General features: G+C 39.7%; 1 protein-coding gene across 1 annotated transcript in view; it reads right to left on the bottom strand.

Annotated features, from left to right (window-relative positions):
* LOC146718443 (transmembrane protein 266-like) overlaps window positions 1-25,977 on the bottom strand; it is a 50,974-nt gene that overhangs the window by 19,374 nt on the left and 5,623 nt on the right. The window contains exon 3 of the mRNA XM_085451567.1: window positions 18,882-19,073. Within this exon, the coding sequence (XP_085307693.1) occupies window positions 18,882-19,073 (192 nt within the window). The remainder of the gene's footprint in view (window positions 1-18,881; window positions 19,074-25,977) is intronic.

Genomic DNA, 25,977 nt, shown 5'->3' on the forward strand with positions numbered 1-25,977 from the left:
GTAACTGTCCTCTATGTCTGCAATGTTGCCTTCTGGTAGTTCAATCCCCTCAGTTCTGACTACCTTCCCTCTCTTTGTTACCATCAGACTACACTTCTCCAGTCCGAACGACATTCCAATGTCATTGCTGTATAGCCTGGTAGTGTGGATCAGTGAATCGATGTCTCGTTCACACTTGGCATACAGCTTGATGTCATCCATGTACAGGAGGTGGCTGACAATTGCTCCGTTCCGTAGTCGGTATCCGTAGCCAGTCTTGTTAATGATCTCACTGAGGGGGTTCAGGCCTATGCAGAACAGCAGTGGGGACAGAGCATCTCCTTGGTAGATCCCGCACTTGATGGTGACTTGTGCTATGGGCTTGGAGTTGGCCTCTAGTGTTGTACGCCACATCCCCATTGAGTTCCTGATGAAGGCTCTTAGGGTCCCATTGATCTTGTACAATTCTAGGCATTCCAGTATCCAGCTGTGGGGCATTGAGTCATAGGCCTTCTTGTAATCAATCCAGGCAGTGCACAGGTTGGTCAGTCTGGTCTTGCAGTCTCGGCTGATTGTTCTGTCTACCAGTAGCTGGTGTTTTGCGCCTCTGGTATTCTTGCCAATTCCTTTCTGTGTCCCGCTCATGTATTGACCCATGTGCCTGTTCATCTTAGCCGATATGATGCCTGACAGGAGCTTCCATGTAGTACTGAGGCAGGTTATTGGTCGGTAGTTGGAGGGGACCGGTCCCTTCTTGGGGTCCTTTTATTTATATATATATATATATATATATATATATATATATATATATATATATATATATATTTATTTATTTATTTATTTATTTATTTATTTATTTATTTATTTATTGTCTGACATAAAGACAAGAAAGCTCCTCACCATGCATGGAGGGTTTCACCCCAAGTCCAGCACCCTGAGGCTGTACGCTAAGCGGAAGGAAGGGGGCCGGGGACTGGTGAGTGTCAGCACCACAGTCCAGGATGAGACAACGAACATCCAAGAATACATTGGGAAGATGGCCCCAACTGACCGAGTGCTCAGTGAATACCTCAGGCAGCAGAAACCCAAGAAAGAGGAGGGAGACGAGGAACCATCATGGAAGGACAGGCCCCTGCACGGTATGTACCACCGGCAGATAGAGGAGGTGGCTGATATCCAGAAATCCTACCAGTGGCTGGACAAAGCTGGACTGAAAGACAGCACAGAGGCACTAATCATGGCAGCACAAGAACAAGCTCTGAGCACAAGATCCATAGAGGCTGGGGTCTATCACACCAGGCAAGACCCCAGGTGCAGGCTGTGTAAAGATGCCCCAGAGACAATCCAGCACATAACAGCAGGGTGCAAGATGCTAGCAGGCAAGGCATACATGGAACGCCATAACCAAGTGGCCGGCATAGTGTACAGGAACATCTGTGCCGAGTATAACCTGGAAGTCCCGAGGTCAAAATGGGAGATGCCCCCAAGGGTGGTGGAGAATGACCGAGCTAAGATCCTGTGGGACTTCCAGATACAGACGGACAAAATGGTGGTGGCTAACCAACCGGACATAGTGGTGGTAGACAAAAAGAAGAAGACGGCCGTAGTGATCGATGTAGCGGTTCCAAATGACAGCAATATCAGGAAGAAGGAACACGAGAAGCTGGAGAAATACCAAGGGCTCAGAGAAGAGCTCGAGAGGATGTGGAGGGTGAAGGTAACGGTGGTCCCCGTGGTAATCGGAGCACTAGGTGCGGTGACTCCCAAGCTAGGCGAGTGGCTCCAGCAGATCCCGGGAACAACATCGGAGATCTCTGTCCAGAAGAGCGCAGTCCTGGGAACAGCTAAGATACTGCGCAGGACCCTCAAGCTCCCAGGCCTCTGGTAGAGGACCCGAGCTTAAGGATAAACCGCCCACAGGGGCGTGCTGGGTGTTTTATATATATATATATATATATATATATATATATATATATATATATATATATATATATATTAGGGGTGCAACGATATTCGTATCGATATTGAACCGTTCGATACAGTGCTTTCGGTTCGGTACGCATATGTATCGAACAATACAACATTTGTAATTTATTTTATCAATTTTCCTTCTGACGATGCTGTCTGTGTTGAGCGCTCAGTGAATCTGCGTTCGACTACTCCGCCTAGGCTGCACTGTCGAGCGCAGATCCACTGAGCGCTCAACACAGACAGCATAGTCAGGAGGAAGAGCGCAGGGCAAGCTAGCGAGACAGAAGTTAAGCTCTCCTTGCAAGATGGACCTCCCCCACCCTCATTCAGATCTGGCGTTTGGAATTATTTTGGTTTTCATGTGACGTATGACCCTGAAGGTAAGCGAGTCATGGACTAAAGTAAAACAGTATGTTGGATGTGCCATGCAATGCTTAATTACATTGGTGTGAACTAGTGTGTTAGCGCAGTTAGCTCGTTAACGTGTTGGCCGTCTAGCCCCATGCACGGGGCGATCGGCGGTAGCTCGTTAACGGAGATTTGCCGTTTGAATTTGCGCTTGTTTTTTTGCTTTCACTTTGCAATCGTGCGAACTGTGTATAGAGAGCGACAGCACTGATCTGTGAGTGATGATAATTTGTGCACCAATTCCTCTGACATCGTCTTATTAATCGTTAGCTTACTATGCAAACATGACAAGTGAAATCTCCCGCAGCAAGCTTAAACATGTGAGAGGTTGATCGCGCAGAGAATCGCTGAGCTTATGTGAGTCCGTGTGTAAAAGTAGCAGTATATATATTTTAGTTCTGCTGAGCCAAATAAGACAGGTCGGGGTGAAGAAGTGACAGCCAAAGAAAAGCTTACCACAAAACGGAGAAGTTATGACAAATGAGACTATAAGGCAAAAAGAAAGTGCAGCTTTATGGTTTCATGGACAAAAGAATTTCTGTGGCTGCAATATGACGAGCTAAATAACCAGGGCTGCACATAAGTGGTCCGCAGGTGCGCATTCGCTGTCAAAATAAAAAACGCGCACAAGGGTTAGGGTTAAATTTAAAAACTGTACTTTTGAGTTAAAATATATATTTATAATTTTAATAAATGACAAATTAAAAAGGCATGAACATTTTTTTGTATCGAAAAAATATCGAACCGTGACACCAAAGTATCGAACCGAACCGAACCGTGAATTTTGTGTATCGTTGCACCCCTAATATATATATATATATATATATATATAAGCAATGAAACAAAAAAAACAATGACAATAAATCTGCAGCAGATTTTGCAATTAAATTTTTTTTAAAAGCTTCTCTTCTTTTATGAGTCAGAGATGTATCTCTTGTTTGTATGGGGGGGGGTTGCAGTTCCTCTGGGCAGTCTGGCCTTGAGGTGAATTTGCTGGGATATTTACTGAAAATTGTGGCATTGTGTTAACACACACCTGGTCCAACAGCAGCAGCAAGGGTATATATAGTTTGCACGAAACTTTCCTTTCACATGACTGTATCGTTATGCAACTTCTTTACCATGATTTGCTGAAGCTGAATTTATCCAAACTTGTTTCATTTAAAGTAATTATTAAATAATTATAAGTACAATAGATTCTTGTCAATTCAAGTAATGCAAGTAAGGTATAGTTTTGAAAGGATAAACAAGGCCTTGTCAAATCTAAAAACAGAAATAAATGAAAATATACCAAAGTAAAGCAGTCTCTCTCCTTTCATCTCAGACAGTGCTGTCATAAAGCTCCTCACCTGTCAATATGTGCATCCAGCCACTACATTACTGCCGTCTTGTGGCTGGAGTCAGTTATTGGCTGAAAGCTGTGCTTATTTTAATCTCGTAAGAGACTGCAGCTCTCTCTGTTTTGAGTGTGTGTCTGTCTTCCTTTGACAATGACAATGATATAATGTTGTTATATCATTAACAACATTAACGTAAGAGCCTTCTTTTTTCTGCACATGCAAGGCAAGTTGTCGCTGGGTCTGCTCTCAGTGCTGTGAGATCAGTTACGATCTGCACTTTTTGTAGAAACACAGCTAGCATAGCATAGCTAGTAAACCAGTTTCAGTGATTTATCTTTGTAACAGATGATTGTAACAGCTTTGCCCTGCTAACCACCATGGCCAACTTGTATGATGTATACAAGATTAAATTTAACTCATTTAGTACATTAGTAAGGACAGCTTTGACAATGAATGGCGAGGGGATGGTACCTCTGATTATGTCCAGTCTAATAAACAGGCAAGGTGACCAAGTGTAGGGTCAGATTAGCATCTATGAGAATCTCTAAGTGTAATAAGTTTAGCAAGCTGCTTTGCCAACACTCCACGTTTGTTTTTCATTCATATTTTAATCCACCCGTACATACTGACAATTAACCATGTCACACACTACAGCAGGTTTTTTGTTGTCAATATTTCAATATACTTTGTTTAAAATCGAGATGAACAACTGATCTTTTTCAGTGATCCAATTTATCTTATTAAATAGGTAAATAGTAGATGCTTGTGTGTACAGGGGGGGGGGGGGGGGGGGGTTCTGGTTTCCTGTCTGTGAAAGTCACCGTCGTAAGCCATAGTTTGAAAAACTACTCCATGCCTTCAAGTCAATCCAGACATGTCTCTGGTGGAAACAAACTCGATTTCCGGACGTGAAACTTTTACCATAGGATCTGACGGTCCATAAAAGTGCATCAAATGATTTCATGCTTCATCAAACCTCTGCAAGGGGGTAAAAATAATAATAAGAAAAACATTACAAGTACTATAAAACTCTTTGAGGGGGAGTAGTAAAATGAAGTGCAGAAAAATGAAATATTATCCTCACAACAATTTTAAAGGGTACAGTCTTCTCAAGCTTTAATGGATCACAGCAATTATGCCAAAGTCAAGCCAATTACAAAGAAGAGTATTAAAAGCAATTTTTAAAGGCAAGGTCCACATCTTGGTAAATTTTACTGTATATCCCTTCATGGCAGTGGTGATCACTTTTAGATACCATAGAAAGCCTGCTTTCCTCATAAATTGGCATATTTTTCTTTAAAAACTTTTTTTCCAATCTTGCCATGTATATTATACAATTTTATACAATTTTTATAGAGACCCTGTCCTCTATTCCAGCCGCCACCACGCATGGCCAATAAATGCTTGGGGTCCCAGGCCAGTGGAGGTGCACCAAGGACTAATAAACTTTAAACTACAGCAGGGTACAGTGCAAAGTTTGCAATGACAGTGGTGGATACCTAACATTATTAACATTATTAAATTTACAATAACATAATGGAGATGACCCACTGGTTGGAGGGAGGCACATGCTCCCAACAGACCCTAGTAACACCACCGTCAGATGCTCTGTGAAACAGACAAATTAGATAAGCTAAAACAAATTTTAGCAACTTTAGCCATTTTAAACAGTTACATCTATTAATGCTCATCAAGGGATCAGTGCTGAAAGATAACTTTTGGTATATACACATACAGTGTTTCAATGTTTTTCTGCACAAATAAGTTACTAAATATATTTTTTTTTTTTACAGTATGATTATTATATTTTAAAAATTGATGCTCATAATAAATGACCAACTCACCTTTACAAATACTGCCTTCTAATGAAGTCATTATCATCGTTTAAGAAAACTGCTTGTACTGATCTCCAGTAAGCTGGCAAACAACACATTGTGTAGTCAGAGGGGAACCAAGCAAAATTGACAGATTTGAGTTTCTTCAAACAAGAAATCAAAGCTTGAAATATAAAGTAACATCAAAAAGAACTAGGCATACATTGAGTTAAATGAGAAGCTAGCTCCTTTTCTGATGGATAGCAGGCTAAAACTGAATCATTAAGCACAAATCTAAACTTGCTCATGGAGCAAGATAAAATGTATTACTCCCATGGGCCATTAAGAGGCACTGGACAGTCATATTATATCTCAAACTCGAAGACAAGGATAAACCATGCACATATGTGCAATAAACATGAGAAGGTTTACCCAACCAGGTGAAATTAATAGGTCATTTATTATAGTTTAGTATATATGCACAATTCCCCACACACACACACAAGCCCTAAATAGTCCCTGTAAACTCATGTGTTTATAGTGCCTCAAAAGATATTCAAGATCGAATCTATTATGTGAGGATATTAAAATGAGTCAGCAAAGCAATAAATCTGTGGAACAATCTGTCCAAAATCAATAACATCCACCTGCTTTATACAGGATAAAGGACCACGCAAGTCGATACAACACAACACAGATAAATAAGAGGTGAGAGTTCACAGGCGGTTTGAAGACTCATCCTTGATATGTATGACAAATAGGCTGAATTCAGCGACTGTGTGTGTCCTTAACTTCATGTCATGCCAAAACTAGCCCAGCCCAGAGGGGACGCAGTCAGACGCTGCTGGTGACACATGCAGTATATTAATGAGTCTTATTAAAGCAACAGAACAGTGGCAAATGTTGTTTCTCTGACCCCGTCGGCCCTGACAGTCTGACAGAACCACCTGGCCCAAATCAGTAGCAGACAAGCACATTTAGTGGACAAGGTCACCCCTCAAACCGGTTGTTTTCAGACTGTCTTTGGCTTTTTCACAACCTAATATTGATTTACCAAATAACAGTTATAGTGCCTTTGTAATTTTTGGTCAACTTGCACGACAGACTATTTGAACACAAACACAAAGATATTTCTGCATTTCTGTCTCTCTACACTTCTGCTTTATGTCTGCTATTATCTCGCTATTCTCTGCGCTCCTTCCCTTGGCTCTGCATCCCTTCTGATATCAGTGCACATTTAGCAGGTTGATATAGCTGTCAGTGTTCCCCTCTACTGGTGAGACTGAGAGAAGCTCGACAGGGAAATAGAGGAGGGAGATTAAATCAGGCAAAGTGATCAATACGAGCATGTCGAGTGAGCCACCAAACACTGGGACTGTCAGACTAACAGCACCTGATGGTCTCATCAGATAAAGTACTCCACTGCAGAGATGCTTCTTAAACGTTTACTCTTTGTACATATTAGAGTTCAAGTGCTATACTTCTGCGTCTCCTTATTTTATCCTTCCTTTTATTCTGCCATATTGGCAGATTATCAGCAATGGCAACACAATAAACTCAAGACTTTTTATTGTGCTTAAGGAAAGACGAGGCTTGATTGATGAACCGTTGTTGTTAATTTCTTTATGGATGTATAAATATCTAAAATTATTATTTAGGAGATGTGAAGACTTAAATTCATAATTATTAATAATAGAACAAATTCTCCTTTTTTTATTGGTTTGATTCATAATCATTGGATTTAAACATGGGATGAGAGCCAAGTTAATGGTCAATTGTTCAAACTAGTTTACAGCTAATGGTGGTGTCACATTATAGTGACCTGATGGACTGGACTGCATTTCCATGATGTAATAAATTCAGCTGAATCTTGGCAATGCATTAGTGATATCTGATGTAATGAATTGGGGCAAAACCTGCTGTAATTTTTATTTTTAGCCAAAACTACTAAAAAAAAAAAAATTCTTTGACTTGAGTTCTATTATTGGCTAGGTGCCCAAGGAGCTTTGAAAATAGCGATGACAGCTAATCCTGGGAAGAGAAGTGTGAGTGTGAATTTAGAAGTTAAGTGAGATCATCTCAACACTTATTTATATTGCAGTGCTATGCTAGAAATGTGACCCCGGTGGAACAAACACATTTATACCCATACAGAGACAGAGAACAAAAACTGCTGCACTGTGTTCATTTAATTTAGCATTTATTGTCTTGTTTGTTTCTTTGCTTAATCTTTATCATCCTGAGCCATTTTCATGCACATGCGCTGCTGCCCTGAGGTCCACGTAGGTGCATTCAGAGGAGCCAGATTTTCTTGTAATTTATTTTTTATGGTAGTTTTCATGCTTTTCCAGCTCTTTAAACATTTTTCTTTGGACTTCAACTGCTTTTTTTACTCATTTTCATTCCAGTCCTCGTACCTGACCTTTTCCAATAAATATGTGGAACACCTGACACAAAGGATGAGCCATTGTTGTGTCTACATATAACAGACAACTTGCAAATTGCATCTTTTGGCAGTTTGTTACACACAGCCTGTCATAAAACAAATAACTTGTTCCCACTTCTTTAGTTAATTTTTTTTTAAATGCTAATACAACAGAGTTTCATAGACATATAAATATAATTTTCACAACAAAAAGGTGATTTACAAAGAGTTATTAGCCAAAAACTTGACATATCTTAGCATGGTGTACAGTATATCATTAAAACAATTGGAGGAAACTCTACAAGTGTAAGACAAAAGCACAGTTCGTTAGTACCAAACCAGAAACCGCTACAGAGTGTGATAAAGCATACTGTGAAAAGGCACTGCTAGAATTACATAATTTGATTTTAACAAAAAAGAAGACAAGGGATAAAAGCCTTATTCTGAAGTAATGATTATGTGCATCCCTTAGGCAAAGTCTCTACCCGCCAATGACAAATTTAGTCCCAGCAAATAAAAATGGTGAACCAGATAGGAAGCATAGAAACAGACAGAGCTTGACAGCAGGCAAGCCTGGAAAAGAAGGCGTACCAGCTAAGCATAAAATACATGCTGAGTTTTCCCGATGCTGTCAGATTGCAGGTAATTAATTTTACATTTGAAAGTTTCCCCATTACCAATGCCTGTGTGCCATTCATCACAACACATCAGCAATGAGAAGGTAAGCCCCAAAACACCAGAAAAGCACTGACTCCTTTTTTTTCTTTGACTTTTGCAATCTAAAAGTAAATATAGCGACTGCATTTTTAGTACCGCATTTACCTTCTTACATAAACAACATCTCCAGACGGGCAAATTATTTATACTAATCGTTCACTTATTTGCACAGCGCCGGTAGAGGCAAAAGGATTCAAGTTTAAATGATTACTGTCTAAATGGTGACAGCCAGTGTACACAAAAGCAAACCTGAAAATTTACAAATTTACAGACTAAAAGAAATATTGTGTGTGTTCTTATTAGGATAAGGATTTTTAATATTTTATACCAGTACAGGTGTTGATTTTCTTACAGTGAATCAGAGATCAGAGGCCATCTGTCAGTGTTGTGGAGCAATGCAAAGCTAATGTAATGTGTAGTGAAGCACATTACTTTCTCCACAGAGTTCTCAAGTAACATAAAGTATTACATGTTTTTAAAAGTAACAAATAGTAATGACTGTGCAACTCTAATAGAAGCCAGGGACACAACCTCTGCATCAAAGGTCTGATATCACTCGTTGTTACAAAGTGAAGCCAACCTACAAAGAAAGACCTATAAGAGGCACAAAGCAACTACAAAGCCGGAGACTGTAGTTTTTTTAGAACTGCCAGTAGCAGCTGTTTCTTAATTTAATTTTACATTCAAAAGTCTTAACTAGTGTCGTTTATATTAAATTATATTAAATTATTATTGCTAGGAACCAGGGCTTTACATTTCATTTCCAATTTTCACTCACTACACATCTTTGAATCTGAGACTGAGTCATACAGAGAATGCCACCATACTACTTTTATATGGTTATAGATGCATTTTATGCCATACTTCCCAGAGCTGCATAATTACAAGCCTTTAAGCTTGATGCTAAAAGACATCACATTGATGTTATGTGTAGGCTACAAGAAAGATTTTAGATTACGCTGAACCTGCAGCAGCTAGAGGCTTAAGTTTACCGTGAGTAGTGCAAAACACAACGAACAAGGGCAACTGGTGTTCAGCTTCCCCCCTGAGTCCCGTGGGAGCGCTGAGGAAAGACTCATTTGTATGTTACAAGGGGACTGGAAGGTCAGTATGTGCGCGTGTGTGTCTCTGTGTGTGTATGCCTGCATTTGATGTATTCTGTATTCCGTGTGTATATCGCATACTGTATATGTGCACTGATAAGGGTGCATGCACCCAATCACAGCAAGCTTTAATCAGTATAGCGTCACGACTGCAGATCGTTATGGATGTCAGTTCAGAATTGAGTAAATCTCAAACCATTTTGCTGCTTATTTAAGATGCAGGAAACAAAACCTGACAGGTTTTGACTTCATGGACAAGAAAGACTAATGAGACTGTGCATGGTGCTTTCAAAACAACACTTTCACATATCCCTGATAACAGAGCTAAATGACCATGCACCTTAGGATGCAGCTGAGCAAAACACTCTAATAAATTGGCTTTTAAGGATCAATATTATTACACTTTACATCAGAAACTGAAATCTCCATGTGTTTCTTTAGATCTTAACATGTGCCATGTCACTACTGCTTTAGTACAGAGTAAAAAAAATACACAATACAATACGAATTTTCACTGACCAAAAGAAAAGTAAATTCATAATAAAAGATGTCAATTGTGTCTTAATTATTATGAGATAGATTAAAATAAGCACACTACTGTAGCTGGTTCAGCAGGCAACCCATATACCAAAGGTTAGTAGGAGCACACATTATCTTTGATTTACTGTAAGCTTTCCTTACTATTCCCTCTTAAAAAAAGCTAAAATATATTTAAAAAAATGTTTTTTAAAAAGCCAGGTGTCAACATTTAAGAGATTTCTTTAGATGACTTGAGTCCCACACATTGATTAGTGTGTGTGTGTGTGTGTGTGTGTGTGTGTATGTATGTATAGAAATATACTCTTAGACTGGACAAAGCCACTATTATATCAACACTTGGATAGAGAAGCCTTGTCATGATGTGTCGAACTTAGCATTTTGGTTGTTGTGATGTTTTGAACCCAAAACTGGTGAGAAAGGGGGTAGATCTGACTGAGATCTTTTTTAAATCTAATGGGGACCATGACTTAAAAAATGAACATCAGGCTGTAGTCAGTACAACTAAAAACTAGCAAATTAGACCATAAACTAATCAGGAAAGCATTTAAGATCAAAATTTAAGTAAACTACCATTTCCCTAGCAACCACTTTTGTTATAGTAAATGAGTAAAACTCTTCAGCCAGCAAAACTTTCTGAGTATCAGTGTGTTTCATGCACAGTTATTAGCTAACCTTTGTTTTTAATGAACACAGATCACATATAATTATTTTGTTTTGGGGAGTAAGATATCAGTTTGTTAGATAAATTATGCTTTAAATACAGATGTAAACACACAGAAATCTGCAACAAAACTTTCAAAGTGGTCTCGACTTTTACTCAGACACTTCAACTCTTCTCCTTTGTGCCATGTGCAATGTGAACATGGTTATATGTGGTATATATGGCATGGCTTTCTACTAGAAACTGGTCGTTTTGTGCATCAAAATTACCATTTTTTGTGACAAAAATATTGCATCTTATGGTAAATGAGCAGGCCAATTATTGTATGAAAACCAGTTTCAATAAAACAATGTACACATAGTGATTTAGTGTTAAATTAACTGCTTTGCAGGAGGAACAGTAATGGCAGGGTGGCAAACTACAGAATCTATCATCTATACAGTTATCGTTTCAAAATCTAAAAATTTTGGTTTATATTTCAGGCCATCCCTGGCAGTAAAGGTTCACCATGTTTATTTTTCCTCAAAAGTTATGGATAATTGTGATTTGGCAAACAGTGAACTCCTACACTATACAGGCCTACAGCTGTCCCATTGGCAGAGGAATTAAGAAGTCTGGGAGATAACGAGAAGGACGGTCACTCCCTGGTCGCCGTCTCAGACAACTTCCCGTTCTCTCTAATTAAATCAGGCCAAATTGGCTCGACCGGGTGAAAGCCTTCAGAGAATGCATTATTCCAAAAAGTAAGACTTCAATATTTAATCTTTGCTCTCTAACAAAGTTAAAGCAGGTTGAGTAAAAATAGTGTGCTATCAACAAAAATACTAACTAGCAGCACAGATCTCACACCTCCAAATTCAGGTTAACAAACGTCTTTCTTATTTGACATATTCATGAAATCAAGATTGCTCTGAGATGTTTTAACAAGAAAGGTTTAAAAGTCCCACTATTCAAAACAGTAACAGTTTCGTTCATGCCCACGTTTTTAAAAAAGTCTAATCTCAGAACCAATTTGATGACAAAATCACTCCAGAGTTGTTTGTGATTGTATAAAGAGGGAAGTGTTTATTTTCCTTCATCAACCACTTTCTAAGACTTGCAAATGGGCCAGTAGTTATTTCCAAAATAGAACATTTGGAACCCTGGCCTAAAGCTGTTGGGTGGTAAAGGGTAGGAGTCCTTTTTTTTTTCCTCCCCCCCACCCCTGCTCACTACAGATTTAGATGAACCATCTGGTGTTGGTACCTAACCCTGGACTCCTTGCACATTTGGACCAGCCGTATCAGCAACATATGCTTCTGTCTCCGTGTCTGGCAACCATGCGCCCATCACAACGATGGGAGGTGACATCATTCCACTGCTCAGGTGTGCACTTGTAATTGCAGTCCAGGAGCAGGGGCTGGACTGGTCTGGCAACTTGAATTTTAATATAATTTTACACTGCACTTTTTATCTAGATCCCTTGAGCTCAGACAATAATAAGATCAGCTAGTTCCCCTTATCCCTTAGCACAATGTCAGCATCATACCCCATACCATGACCAGCTTTTCATACCTTTTTATGTGCACATCAGACCTCGGAGGCTGGAAGTGATATAAGTTCAGGTACAGAGCAGGCTGAGCAGCTGCTGCAATTTTTTTATTTTAGTTGAAGGTTAAATTTTATTCTATATAATGTTTGCACTATACGCAGAGTTCTAATCATCACGATAGGCTTTATCAAGCAGTTGGCTTACAAAAAGCTGGTCTACTTTCTGTCTGGCTGATTATAGGGATAGTCCATTTGGCTCAAAATGTGTTTTTCAAGTTTAAAATAAGAGAAAATACGGTAAAGCTGGAAATTCTTTCAAAAAATATGTAATTTTGTTAAGAAGTCATCATCATCATATTGTCATCATCAGTCTTATGTTCAGTTTAAACCAAAAACGGAGCCTTTGATTAATGCCGTACCTGCAGATCTTCTTCTCTGTCGTTCTTTGTTACGCCCAAAAATCTTTTTCCGATGAAGTCGCACACTAGCAGCAGCCAACACAAATACAAGCTGAAATGCACCAAAAGAACCCTTCAACATAAAAAAAAGTGAGCAAACAAACAAAAGCAGCTTGATGACTATGGGGAGAGTGGGCGGCCATGAAAGTGCTGAACACAAGCCCACGCCACCTTGGTCCTCCCAGCATTTTTCCTAGACAGGAAGATGGATGGGCCCAACTCTAATAATAACTACACTCCACTTACCATGGCGCCAAAACTGCTAACACTGCAACTGCCCCCTGATGCTAGCTAGAACAACCACCTCCCACAATGTCGCCCACTTCTCTCCTGATAGGAACATTCTGTTAGGCAACAGTACAGAAAGCTGGTGGTGGAAATCTCCAACCTGTCCACCTTTCTTCAACATCACCACCGAATGACAATCCTGGATGTTCCTGCAGGATTGTGAAGGGGCTTCTGTACTGGTGGTACAGCAATGCAAAAAAAGAGAGCTTTTTTGGCATTTAGTCTAGTTACAGTCGAGATTGGTATTCAGTATGGGAAGGTGTACTTTGTGTGAAATTCGGCAGAAAAAGATGAGACGGTGAATGTGAAAAGAAGCAAGAAGCTGAGGGAATAAGAGAAGAAGCAAGAATACAGAGAAACAATGGAAATATGTAAAAAGGTGGTGAAAGAGAGAGAAAGAAGAGCCTATCTAAATGTGCAGAAGCATCAATGAAGGAGCACTATTGTTCCTAATGAGGTGTGACAGCCCAGTATAAACTGGAATATGAAGTGAACCATGATTACAGAGGGTTAGATAACAACCACTACGCAATGCAGTGAGAAAGCTTTTCAGGCCTGGCCTTGTTTCCTTTCTGTTCTCAGTCTATATATCCTCTACGTACTCTCCTTCTGTTCATGCATGCATATACATATGTATGTGTGTGTGTGTGTGTGTGTGTGTGTGTGTGTGTGTGTGTGTGTGTGTGTGTGTGTGTAAGGAAGAGAGAGGAAAAGTAAATAAATGAGCGGCGATCTGTGAGTGACTACTTTCCCACTGTGTGAAGTGAGGGCAGCACACTATACGAGAGAGATAGCAGTAAGGTCAGCTCCACCTTCACAATGCTAAAGGCTATGATATGCGAACATGCCTGACAGTAGGTGCTTCATCACACAGTGGCAGCTTGACACAGGAGCCTTTTCTCTTGATTAATCCCCTCTGCTTGCATCCTGCTATGAAACACGCTGCATCTTTATAGTATTGGCAAACCATAATAACACAAACTGCTTTTCATTTTGCAATTAATCTGTAAATCTGTGAGAGGAGGAAAAAAGAAAAACAGCTTGTGCCTTGTCTTCCACTCCCAACATATAAATGTGTGATTTATTTTCCATGCAGATTTTCATTTCAGGATCTCATCAACAAAAGTGATTAGTTCAATAACTTTAAAATATGCTGCAAGCTGGTACATTAAATTTACTGTAAACTGTGTCTTTAAAGAGAAAACATATCTGTTTTGAATTTGCATATTTTTCATTTACACCCACTTTCTCTCTGGAATGAGTAGACGAGAAAAGTTTAGCTGACAGTAACACATTCCCAAACTGCCACTGAAAATAACTTCAGCCCCTCATCCAATGAACCATCACCTTGTTGATGAAACACCTCTACCATGCTTGTGACATTCTCACTTTCATGGGCGTGCACTCTCGTTTTGCCAAACATCGCTACAGAGCATGCCTAAACATTTCCCATGCACTGTTTTCTTCATGACGCTCTTTCACTCTCAGAAAGCCAATGAGCCATCTAATGCAGACTGAAAGTGGCGGGGTCTGCGGGGGTGTGGTGTCGGTGGCAATCGACTTTCCCAGGTAAAGTCAGCGGAGCAGCCAACAGATTTCTCTCCGACATACATTTTCATTTTGATGACTGTGGATTGCCATCGCGCTGCCGCTGTCTTGCCTCCTCTCAACTTCACTTCATCATTCCTCACGCCCATAAGAAAGGTTCATTTCCCCTGCCCCATTTCCCTAAAGGTGAGTTTACCCATCAGTCACTCTGGTAGATGCACTCCAGTGGTTCCCATTTGCATTCTGAAGGCGAAGACAGATACGGGCAGGATGGTGCGTACACACTGTTACGACCCAACAAAGTCAACTCACTGGGAGGTGATGTTAAAGCGCTGATTTAAGAAAGCTGCCCACTGCCGCAGGGGAACATAGTAAAACATGATGATGGGGCATGGGGCGTGATGTTTGTGAATGTCATTTAAGGAGGGCTAATGGCTGCTGTCTCTTTGAAAGGTAGATCGATACGGTAATGAGGAGACGGAGGCACAGGCGTAATCACCGAAAGCCCAGCGGTGCTGAAACCCACAGAATAAAATAGATTCGGGTCTTGGAGGGCGTCAGGCTGAGTGACGCGTTCATTTGGACACACTTGCAACATCTTGCATTTTCTAATGGCCTTAATGTCAGTAGGCACTTTGTTTTTTTTAAATATTTTACGATTTTCACATCCAGTGCTTGCTTATGACTACTTCAGAGGGCTTTTGTTAAATCTCAAAATCTCATAGTTTAGAAAAAAAAATGTGATCTGACACGAGACCTATAAACAGCAAAGGTTTTTGAAATTTCTACACATTAGCCACAAAGGAGGAGATATGGGAACATCCTAACAAACCGGACAAACCAAAGGCCAGCGACAAGGACCGGTAACAGTGATTAATTTGAAAGATTAGTACATCGTTTAAGGTTTAGAGAAGATGCAAAGTACACGTTACTGAAGCTCATGCCTGGTGGATTTAAATGGAATTTCATTAAAGCTAAAAGAAAGAATGATGACTTTTACAACTCCCACTGGCAGCGTTTTTACAGGCAGACGTTTTACACTAATGGCTTGAATATGAAATAGTGACCCCATCACGCTAAGCTCGTTTTGAGTAAATTGAGCCCACTGGTAAAATAACCTTTAAAACGGTGTCTGCTAAATCTGTTGTTCTAGCCTCTTACAGCAGGGCTTCTTAAAGTTTTTCAGCATCTGGACCAGAAGGAGAAATTTAGTCTCATGCCCTCAAACACAAGCTCATTTGGAGAGATTGCTGTTCTCATTTTTGTGATTACAACGGCAGGGACGTGACCCATTTACCGGATAACTCTTGGTTTAAGAAATGCCTTCCAGGTATATGTCACAGGTTGCGCTACAATAGGAAATGCTGCATTCATAATTCATATCTGTACACTAAAGTGTTTCCTAACAACACCAAATCCAGACACTGAGCTGGTGGTGTCACAGCACATTCACAACAAACACTGAAACATCTAACCATTAAGTATAGGGAAGGAAATGCATGGTACCAGTGACCCTGATCTGGAATAGGACACACAAGGACTGTACTGGTTGTAATACTGGCGCAGTGTGAGTGTCAGCACGATGCGTCTGTGAAATCCATCTGTTTCTGGCCATGAGAGGCTAACTGAAGCGAACCAATGGAGTGAGACCTGATTTGGTGTCAAACGGAGTACTTGGATGAGGCAGCATGTATGGATATGTTGTGTGTGTTTGTGTATGTGTGCATGTTTTGGATCCTGTAGTACAGCTTATGGTGTTTATGTGCATCCTAGTGAGATCTCACGCTAAGAGCCAGGTTTGAGTCACAGTTGCTGGACAGAATGCAAAGACTGGACGGTGGGCAGATTTTGCATGGTGAAAAAAAAGGTTGTTAATGTTGTGACTAATCTCAAAGACAGCTGTGATCTGACCTCATATCCATATGTCAAACCTAAAATTTGCACAATCATGTGAAAGGATAGAATAACAAGGACTGTGATAAGCAGTTCGTAAGTATCACACAATTACTGAGACAAAATTATTGTCTCGCTCACAGTAACTGAGATATGTTTAACATTTTACACTCTAGTACTTTATAATAAAGTACTAGAGTGTAAAGTACTACTACTACTACAAAGTGCTACTTCTAGTACTTTGTCTTGGAACAACTGTAGCCACACGATTTCCTTAAAGTATTCTGATTCTGATTAAACTTGAGTCCCATTTTCGTAAAGTTTACCTGAGAATCATGGAAAAGTCCAGGATTCCCAGTCATAGGGAAAAGTATGAATAAAAGAAAAAAAACACAAGATAATAATGACTAGTTACTGTATAATATGGATACAAAGCACAAATCATTATGGAACAGCTTTTGATCATTTTCAGGATTTAAATTACTTAAACATCAAAGACTAAGGAAAACTTGGAAGCGTGGAGGCGTACAACCTTTAACTGCCAACTTTTGATCAACTGCGGACTCAATAAAGTAATTAAACGTGACAGCATGTATAGTTAGACAGTAAAAGAAATTAAGTGTGTGATACTATCGGCTTCTGGCTCATGCACTGTAAAATGTCACTTACAATAAAGGCTCCTATTGTCAGCAGGCAGGCGAGGAGGGCAGATATTTAGCCTGAAATGATGAATTGATCTCAGTTAACTTATGGACGCAGGACAACCCAGAGGTTGTCACTTAATGATAAATGGACGTAATACTGAGCAACGGGGACAGCAAGTCAAGGACTTGGGGCGGGAGATTTAACACATGATGGATGATAATCTTGCATACCATGTGGCATTTATGCAAGTGTGATGGGTCGTGTGCATGTGTGTGTTGGTGTGTAAGTCTACAAACAGTGGCTGCTGTTTTATGTAAACTTAAAATCTACATTGTTGGCTGCGATAACCGCAGACAGCAGATTTAAGTGCCTGTTCCACAATGGCTGTGTTAATGGTCTTAACACTGGAAGGTTGCATGCCTCTAAATATAAAATTTAGACACACGCATACATGTACAGTACACATGAAATAAAAATATATAACAGCATAAGTGCATATAAATATAGGACTGCAAAATGTGCTAATACATACCTACTTTCTGTACCTAAACAGTATAGAAGAACTGGGACTGAGGTATGAGGCATGCAGTGCTATGAAAAAGTATACCACATGATTCAGTAGCTTTTAGAACCACATTTAGCAGCAATAACGTGAAGTAATGGTTTTCTGTATGACTCTTCTTTAGAACATTGCTTCAGTTCATTCAGGTTTGTGGACATTAGTTTGTGCTCAGATCCCTTAAGGTCCCACCACAGCAGGACCACAGCAGTCTAGACCTCAAATAAGTGGAGGTCTGGACTTTCAGTGGGCCATTGCAATGCCTTGATTTTGTTCTGTTTCAGCCATTATCATTGCATGACCCAATTTAGGCCAGGCTTTAGCTGTCAGACAGATGGCCTCACATTTGACTCAAGAATACTTTGGTAAACAGAGGAGTTCGTGGCTCACTCAGTGACTGCAAGGTGCCCAGGTCCTGCAGCTGCAAAGAAAACCCAAATCATCTCCCCAGTACCTCTGTGCTTGAGGTATGACGTATTTGTGTTGATATGCTGTGTTTGATTTTCACCACAACTGATTCACGTTTATGCATTATGGCCAAATATTTTCACTTTGGTCATGTCTGTCCAAAGGACGTTGTTCCAGAAGTCTTGTGATTTGTTCAGATGCATCTTTACAGACCCGAGATGTGGTGCCATGTTCTTTTTAGAGAGAAGAGGCTTCCTCCTGGGAACCCATCCAAACAAGCTACACTTGTTCAGTCTTTTTTCTTAATTTACTATCATGCTTCTTAAATTTTACTGGCGATTTTTTTTTTCCATTGTATTAACACACACCTGCTGCTCTCAACTAGCAAACTGCCCAAACATCTGCTTTCACAGAGGTGGACACAATTGCTGATAATCAGTTAATCAAGCACATTTGATTAGCAGTACCTCGGTGAATCTTACCCTGTTAATTCCAATACAAGTAATAATGTTTCATGCAGTTTTTTATAGGACAGCACAGAGTTTAGAGAAACAAATTTTACATATATACATATAAAACACAAGTTTCACTCACCCTTCCCTGTTTTCATCTTCATCTGCATTGGAGAGCAGCTGTGAGCCAGCCAGGGAGAGGTCCAGAGCTGCAAGGGGCAGATCTCTGTAGCCAAAACTCACCAGCTGGACTGGAGGAGCCAAGCACTGGTTCTCATCCTCCACCGGCTGGGAGATGATCTCCAAATCTGACAGACCTGCCTGCTCCACTTCGCTAGTTACATGCCAGCAACAACAAACAGACAAATGACATGCACACAGACAAGCACGCAGTGGAGAAAAACAGAAAAAGACAAGCATTATTTGAGAAATGATCACATTTTTCAGATACCTTTATCAAACTCATAATTTTATCATTGATGGCAAAGAAAAATTTACAGAGAAAATAGGCAAGGTTTGTTGAAGACCTATATGTATGTATCAAAAAAGTGGTGCAATTAAAATAATAATAATTATTATTATTATTATTATTATTATGCTGCCCAGCAGCTTCACAAGGAAAACATTCTTATTTACTGTAATGGCATTAGGGAATAAGCATAGGGTTGGGGAGGTTTAACACCCACGCAGCACCAAAGAACGACTACAGTATGTACTCCACTGTTAAGGAGCAGCAGAGATACAGGTGCCCCTTCCTCCAAAAGATCACTGAAAGTTTGAGTGGCTGTCCTCAAACTGGCTTACTATATAATCTAAACAGCTGAACAGCATTTAAGTAATGAGCAGCTGGGCACTAAGAGGTGAATACTGACTTTTTACTTGTATTTTCTTTGTTTGTTTTTTTATAGTGGTACATGACTGAAACCATACAAATGCAAATGCTTGTCCCAGTTGAACTTTCAATTGCTCCCAGATTTACTTTGCACTTTAGTTTATTTTTAAATTTCAATAAGCACAACTGTTTTGAACATAGGCTACAGTTCTCCTTCTATCAGTAAAACTGCATTACCCGGATTACAGACATGTATAAATATTTTTATCACAAAATTGCTGAACAGACAACAATAACAGACAATTGGTGTGACAACTGAATAAACAATTACTATAAATGAAACTCCCCCCAAAAAAAATCTTGAACACTTTCTAAGATATCTAAGTGCCACAGATTTTATCAGTCAGCAGTAAGGGCTTTGAACAATTTGACATTCCTTGCAGCCTCCACGGGGTTCATTTCAGCACCCGCATCAACCCGGAGTCTTAATATCTGAACACATCTTGGGTGTTCGGTTTAAGGCCAGCAGCATGTAGCCCAGCGTGCCCACAAGCCCCAGTTGTGTAAAAGCTGGGCCATCTCAGCAGAGCGTGTAGGTGAAAACAAACGCTGAGTGCAGCTGCAGACTGACTGTGTGTGCCCTGTGGTGTGTATTTTTAGACCAGAGCAGATGCTGGTGTATCATGTCTGCTGTGACGTCACTGCCTCTCTCTTTGTCAGCTGAGTGGATCCCCACTCTCCTTCAAACGTCAAAGGAAGTCAGAAAAAAAGGTGAAAGGCAAGGGGGAAATAGAGGAGTGGTGTGAGTGTAAAGAAACCAGGGGTTATAAAAAAAAAAAAACCTCAATTACGGCTGGAACCAGACAGGCACAAGAAAAAGTGACAAATGAGGATGGAAGACTAAAAAGGCTCAGGAGGAGAACTAGAAGTGTCGAAGCAGATGCAACACAAAAGTAAAAGCGATAAAAAGGAAGCGAGGTAGAGAGAAAGGGGTCAGGATGGAGACGCGGGGAAGGAAGCCTGACAACAGAAAGGGCAAAGTGAAAAAGGAAATGGTAATGTAGAGCTGATAAGTTGATGAGGAAAAGAAACAATGTGGTAAAAGTAAAGGCCCCTGTGCTCTATTTCACCAAGGAAGAGAAATGAGGACAGAGCAGGAACAAACTGAGGGAAAATGACATCCATCTTTTTAGGCTCTCAAGCTGGTAGCGACGTGAGAAATTTGGCCACTAAGCACAGGACCGACACTGAATTCTCAAAATTTTGCTGCAGAAGCATGTGATACTAACAAACATAAACCATCGTATGTCATGGTCACGCAATATTTCCGCCTACTCTCTATTTACATCATGGCTGAGGCACTCAAAAAAAATTAATTGTTGATAATGGTTGTGTGGCCTGGACTCGGATTTCATACTGTAGAGACTCACAGTTCCTTTTTAAACACTTTACAAAGTAGTACAAGAGACTTAAAAAGTCCACAAAGTAGATAATAAGTGGTGTTGTAGAGTGGTTAAGCAGAGAACAGTGCATGAACACAAATCCTTATTTTATTCTTTTATTTCTTGGTGGGAGGGGTGTAAAACAGAGAGGGGAGAGCTGCAGGAGGATGGTTTTATATTTTTTAATTGTCTGTTTTTTTCTACCTAGATTTTTTTACTACTGAATCATACTGGCAGCACTGCTTGGGGCGATCGTGGCTCAAGAGTTGGGAGTTCGCCTTGTAATCGGAAGGTTGCCGGTTCGAGCCCCGGCTTGGACAGTCTCGGTCGTTGTGTCCTTGGGCAAGACACTTCACCCGTTGCCTACTGGTGGTGGTCAGAGGGCCTGGTGGCGCCAGTGTCCGGCAGCCTCGCCTCTGTCAGTGCGCCCAGGGTGGCTGTGGCTACAACGTAGCTTGCCATCACCAGTGTGTGAATGTGTGTGTGAATGGGTGGATGACAGGATATGTAAAGCGCTTTGGGGTCCTTAGGGACTAGTAAAGCGCTATATAAATACAGGCCATTTACCACTGTTAATAGTGGCAAGCTAGGATATCATTGACCTCTGTTTTTGTCAGTTGCAAATTTCAAAATAAGAAGTTCAAGATTTGCGGTGTGAACTGGGTCAATTTAGTTAACAACTTAAATCAAATGTCCTGCTCCTTTTTTTAACATAAGCCGTGGCTTTTGTTAAGTGTATTTTTAGTCAGATAATACATGAAAGTTTTTCAGAAGAAAACTTGAAACTTTCTTGCATCTTTCTAAGCCTGGGTTCTCAGTGGCAGTCTCTGGTAACATGTTGTGTGGCCTGCAAGCACGACAAGGAAAGACTCCACCACTGTGTATTTAATTCATTCAACAGTCATGTCATATTATAACAGCACAGAATGAAGCCAACGGATCATGTCTCTTCAGTATTAACACTTCTGTTCACGCCATCATTGCAGACTCAACAGTGCCAACATACACAAATACAGCTGGAGTCAGAAAAAAAACAGCCACTCAACTAAAGGCTGAAAAACCACAATGTAGCACAACAATTACACCTGCCAACATAAACCACCATTGTATAAACAGGAACATTACAAACACTAACTAAAAGTGACTGATGCATTTTTTTTCTGCCTCTCTGTGTTATGTGACTCAGTGGCTCCGTAGTGTAGTGGTTTACATATTTGACAAACAAGCGAAAGGTCTTTGGTTTGATTCCAGGAGGATCCACAAATCACTTTAGGGTTCGATCAGAGAAAGAAATCTGGCATAAAACATTTGCCAAATCTAACATGAGGCTGTGGCTGCTGTGGCGAACCCTTGTGAGAGGGCAGCAGGCCAAAATAGCTCTCTCTAAACTGCCATTCAGCACCCAGAACTTAGAAAACCATGCTCTAAATCAACTTTTCAATCAGTTTCCTGTATTTGAAGTTCTATTTCATGTGTAGGGGGAAAGAAGGAACTGCAAGAAATGAACTTGATAAGTCTGCAAAAGAACAAATCTGTCCACTTGTTTCCCCGTGGATAAGCATACATGGGTAGTTGGTAATAAATCTCTGGCTGTCGAGTTAGTAGCTTATCAGCATTCTTTAGGGCCTTCCGCATATCTGCATAAGACCAACACCATCATTAATCAATGCTAGCATAATACACCAAAGCTAATTATTAGAGAACTACTTTAATGTAGTTTTAAACAATAGCTCTTTGCTATAAGGTTTGGTGAAGACATATACATTTCCTACATACTGAAAGGTATGCAGATGTAATGCCCAAACCCACTTTCTGATTTATAAAAAATAATATTAAATAGGGTTATATTTGTATCGCCAGTACAAATCCAACTGGATTACAGTGCTACACCAAGCTGTTATCAGTTTGTTGCTTCTTAAATTATGTAACTGTAACATTAAAAAAGCACCAAACTGGAGTGTTTTTTGACACATAAACGTAACAAGAGAGTAACGAGAACGTTTGGAAACTCAACCACTCACACAGAAGTTGAATGAGTTACATTTCTCGTCAGGAGGTGTATTCTACAAGGATTATTTATGGGGGATGTGATCAGTGACCCCAAAACGCTTTGTCTGTGTAAACTGAGGTTCTGGGAAAGACAGAAATAGACACCAGTCACTCGGAATAGATCATGATGTGTTTTTTCCACAAGGCCTGAATATAAATTACTTAAGGAATAAGTGAATCTTTGAATCTCCTTTTTTTTCATTTAATCAAACCAAATTAGAGGAGAGAAGAAAGAACAAAAACTTTTGCCAAATTCTTTTGATGTAGGCAGGAAGTCAGTAAACCACAACCAGATGAATTTTCCAAGCAGCTGTTCAAGCAGAAGTAGTTTGTTTGACTGATGAGAAGTTACAACCAGGAGCTAATAGATACCAGAATAATGCACAGACAAGTTTTTATGTTGATACTGATATAAATAATGGTGAAGCCTTCTTTAATAAAAAATAAATAAATAGATAAATAAATAAATAAAGACCAGAGTTTCTGGGAGTTTCTGAGAACAGTGTCTTTGGTTTTTCATTATTAAAAGGCTTCACTTTCTAGAAGTGTTATTGCCGTCTAGTCTCAAAGCAGCTGTCCTCATCCCAATTTGAAGGGATGATTTCCCTTGGCAAGAGGGCCTTGCATTACTTTGACGATATTTATTCTTTATAGTTATGAATATATGGACTAGAGGTTATTCTGTTATTTTGTTGACTCGTGTTCAATAATGCAATATGTTTTATATGAGTGAAATATATGGATATTACATCATTAAAAATGAATAACAGACAATAGCTCTTTCTGCCCTGTTCATAACATGGCATGACTTTGCTAAAGACAAGGTACAGTACACGTGTAGGGACATAAAATAATGAACAACTTAAAGGAATAACTGTGAAGCAGCAGATGTGTTAAAATCTGAACATTCATTAAGTTTCAAAAATGGAGAGTAGTTTTTTATGTAAACAAAGTTTTCCAAAAGTTGGAAAAAAAGCACAAATATCTATAATCATCCATAATCCATATCCATAATTGTAAACCTGGGAGAAGTTAGCAGATGTTTGCCTGAAGACCAGAGATTACACGTTGGGTTTTGGGTGTTTTCTTTTTTTTAAAGGAGAACATTTGTAATGCAACATCATCGTTACTGCTCTGTGACCAGTGTTACACTAAACCCCAATGAGATGCATTGTGGGGGGGTTTATCTTCCATTATAGCACATGAGATGGAGTATACTGTTGTACTGTAAAAATGTATCTATATGCCTCAGTGACAAAATCCTGCAGGCATATTTTACTTTGAGGCTGGATATGTTCAATATGATACCATAGTGTGTAGGTCTGATAGTTGTTTTCTCCACTCTTTTCCTGCAAACAACATCTCATCCATACCACCTCTCATCCACAGTACAGCAGCAGGTTTGGCTGTTTTCCCAAACAATCAGGACCATACACATAACTACTCATGACAGACACAAGCTGTCCAGAGCCTAGCAGCCCATGTGTCTGGTGCTCTGCCTGGCTGGCAGTCAAGATATCAGGAAAAGGTGCTGACCCAGGCTATGGATTTCCACAATGTTCAGCAATTTTCCTATCTAAGGGAAAGGGCTTTATCGTGAATTTTAAGATTTTTTTTGAGAAATCTTTTCATCTTAGTTTTTCCTGCTTCACTTTGTGAAACTTAAAACCTTCCTGTGCATGTCATCTATTATAGTGTATGCCCATTTTATTATATTTATCTGGACTGGAAGAGTGAAAAAGTGGACCAATTAAGTTTACATCATAGACTTTAACAGCTTTAATAATTACACATATTACATAAAGAATTTATTTATCTCCTTGCGTAAAATGTCGCTTTGCTGCAGCTTTATTATAATTGTTTAATATTAAAGATGGTAATGTCTTCAGTGTATTAACATGAAATCCAATGAACCCGAAAACCTAAAAGGCAAATATACCTCTGTTTCTATCCAAGTGCAAAAAATAAAAAAAATTCTGCTGTCTTTAATACAAATACTGACCTTTCCAGATAACCATGACGCTCTTATCTAACAGAAAGGGGCAAATGCAAAATTCTGAAATTATTTCATGGAAAGACTAACACGACTGCAAACTGCAGAAGAGTACCCACAGGAAAGGAGTGATATTCAGGGGAGCAGGTCTCCCTGAGGGTGGCAGATAAAATTAAATAGTGGATTGTGGTGTTGTGGGCCAGGTATGAAAGGTCGTTGTGTGACAAAAGCTGCTCAAGGGATTTCACTGAGCAAAACATAAGGTCATGTTAAGTAACTGTGGGCCGGCAGCACCGAAGAGTGTTGTTCCTCAAACATGTGAAAGCGTCTCACTCATGAGCCTCAGTTTGCTCATTAGCAAATGTTAGCATTTTATTACACCAAACTAAGATGCCATGTTAGCATTGTGAGCATATAATAACATACAGAAGTCAGCATTTAGCTCAAAGCATAAACTGAAGCGCTAATGCAGCTGTAGATAAATTGCTCTTGTTGAAATATCTTTGTCCCGTTCCTCAAGAGCTTCCCTTCCATAAAAGTTTTGAAAAATAAACAGATAAATAGACTCAATTCGATTTATAGAAGATGGGACACCTCTGGGCTTGAGGGACTTTGGGGTTTCTCTGCAAAAAAAAAAAAAAGCTTTAAAATGTATGGAAGCCTACACTTAGAATCAATTTGACTTTAAACTCGCTTCATAATTGCATTTACTTTTTTGCAACTTCAATAAATCATAAAGTCCAACTACAAACTCTGAATTATAAGAAATACAATCTACTCTGTTCTGAAAAACCACCACTACATTAGCAGTGATAAAGTGTTGTGGTGTTATTGGATTCGACATGTGCACAGGTAGTATGTAGTACGGAGAAAAATGTTGCCATAAAAATGGGAATTTGTGAAATATATGTCCAACATTGCT

Source organism: Copadichromis virginalis, linkage group LG1 (genome assembly GCF_057382275.1).
Source record: "Copadichromis virginalis isolate Kocher_CV1m ecotype Utaka linkage group LG1, C_Virginalis_male_GT1.1, whole genome shotgun sequence".
Taxonomy (NCBI): domain Eukaryota; kingdom Metazoa; phylum Chordata; class Actinopteri; order Cichliformes; family Cichlidae; genus Copadichromis; species Copadichromis virginalis.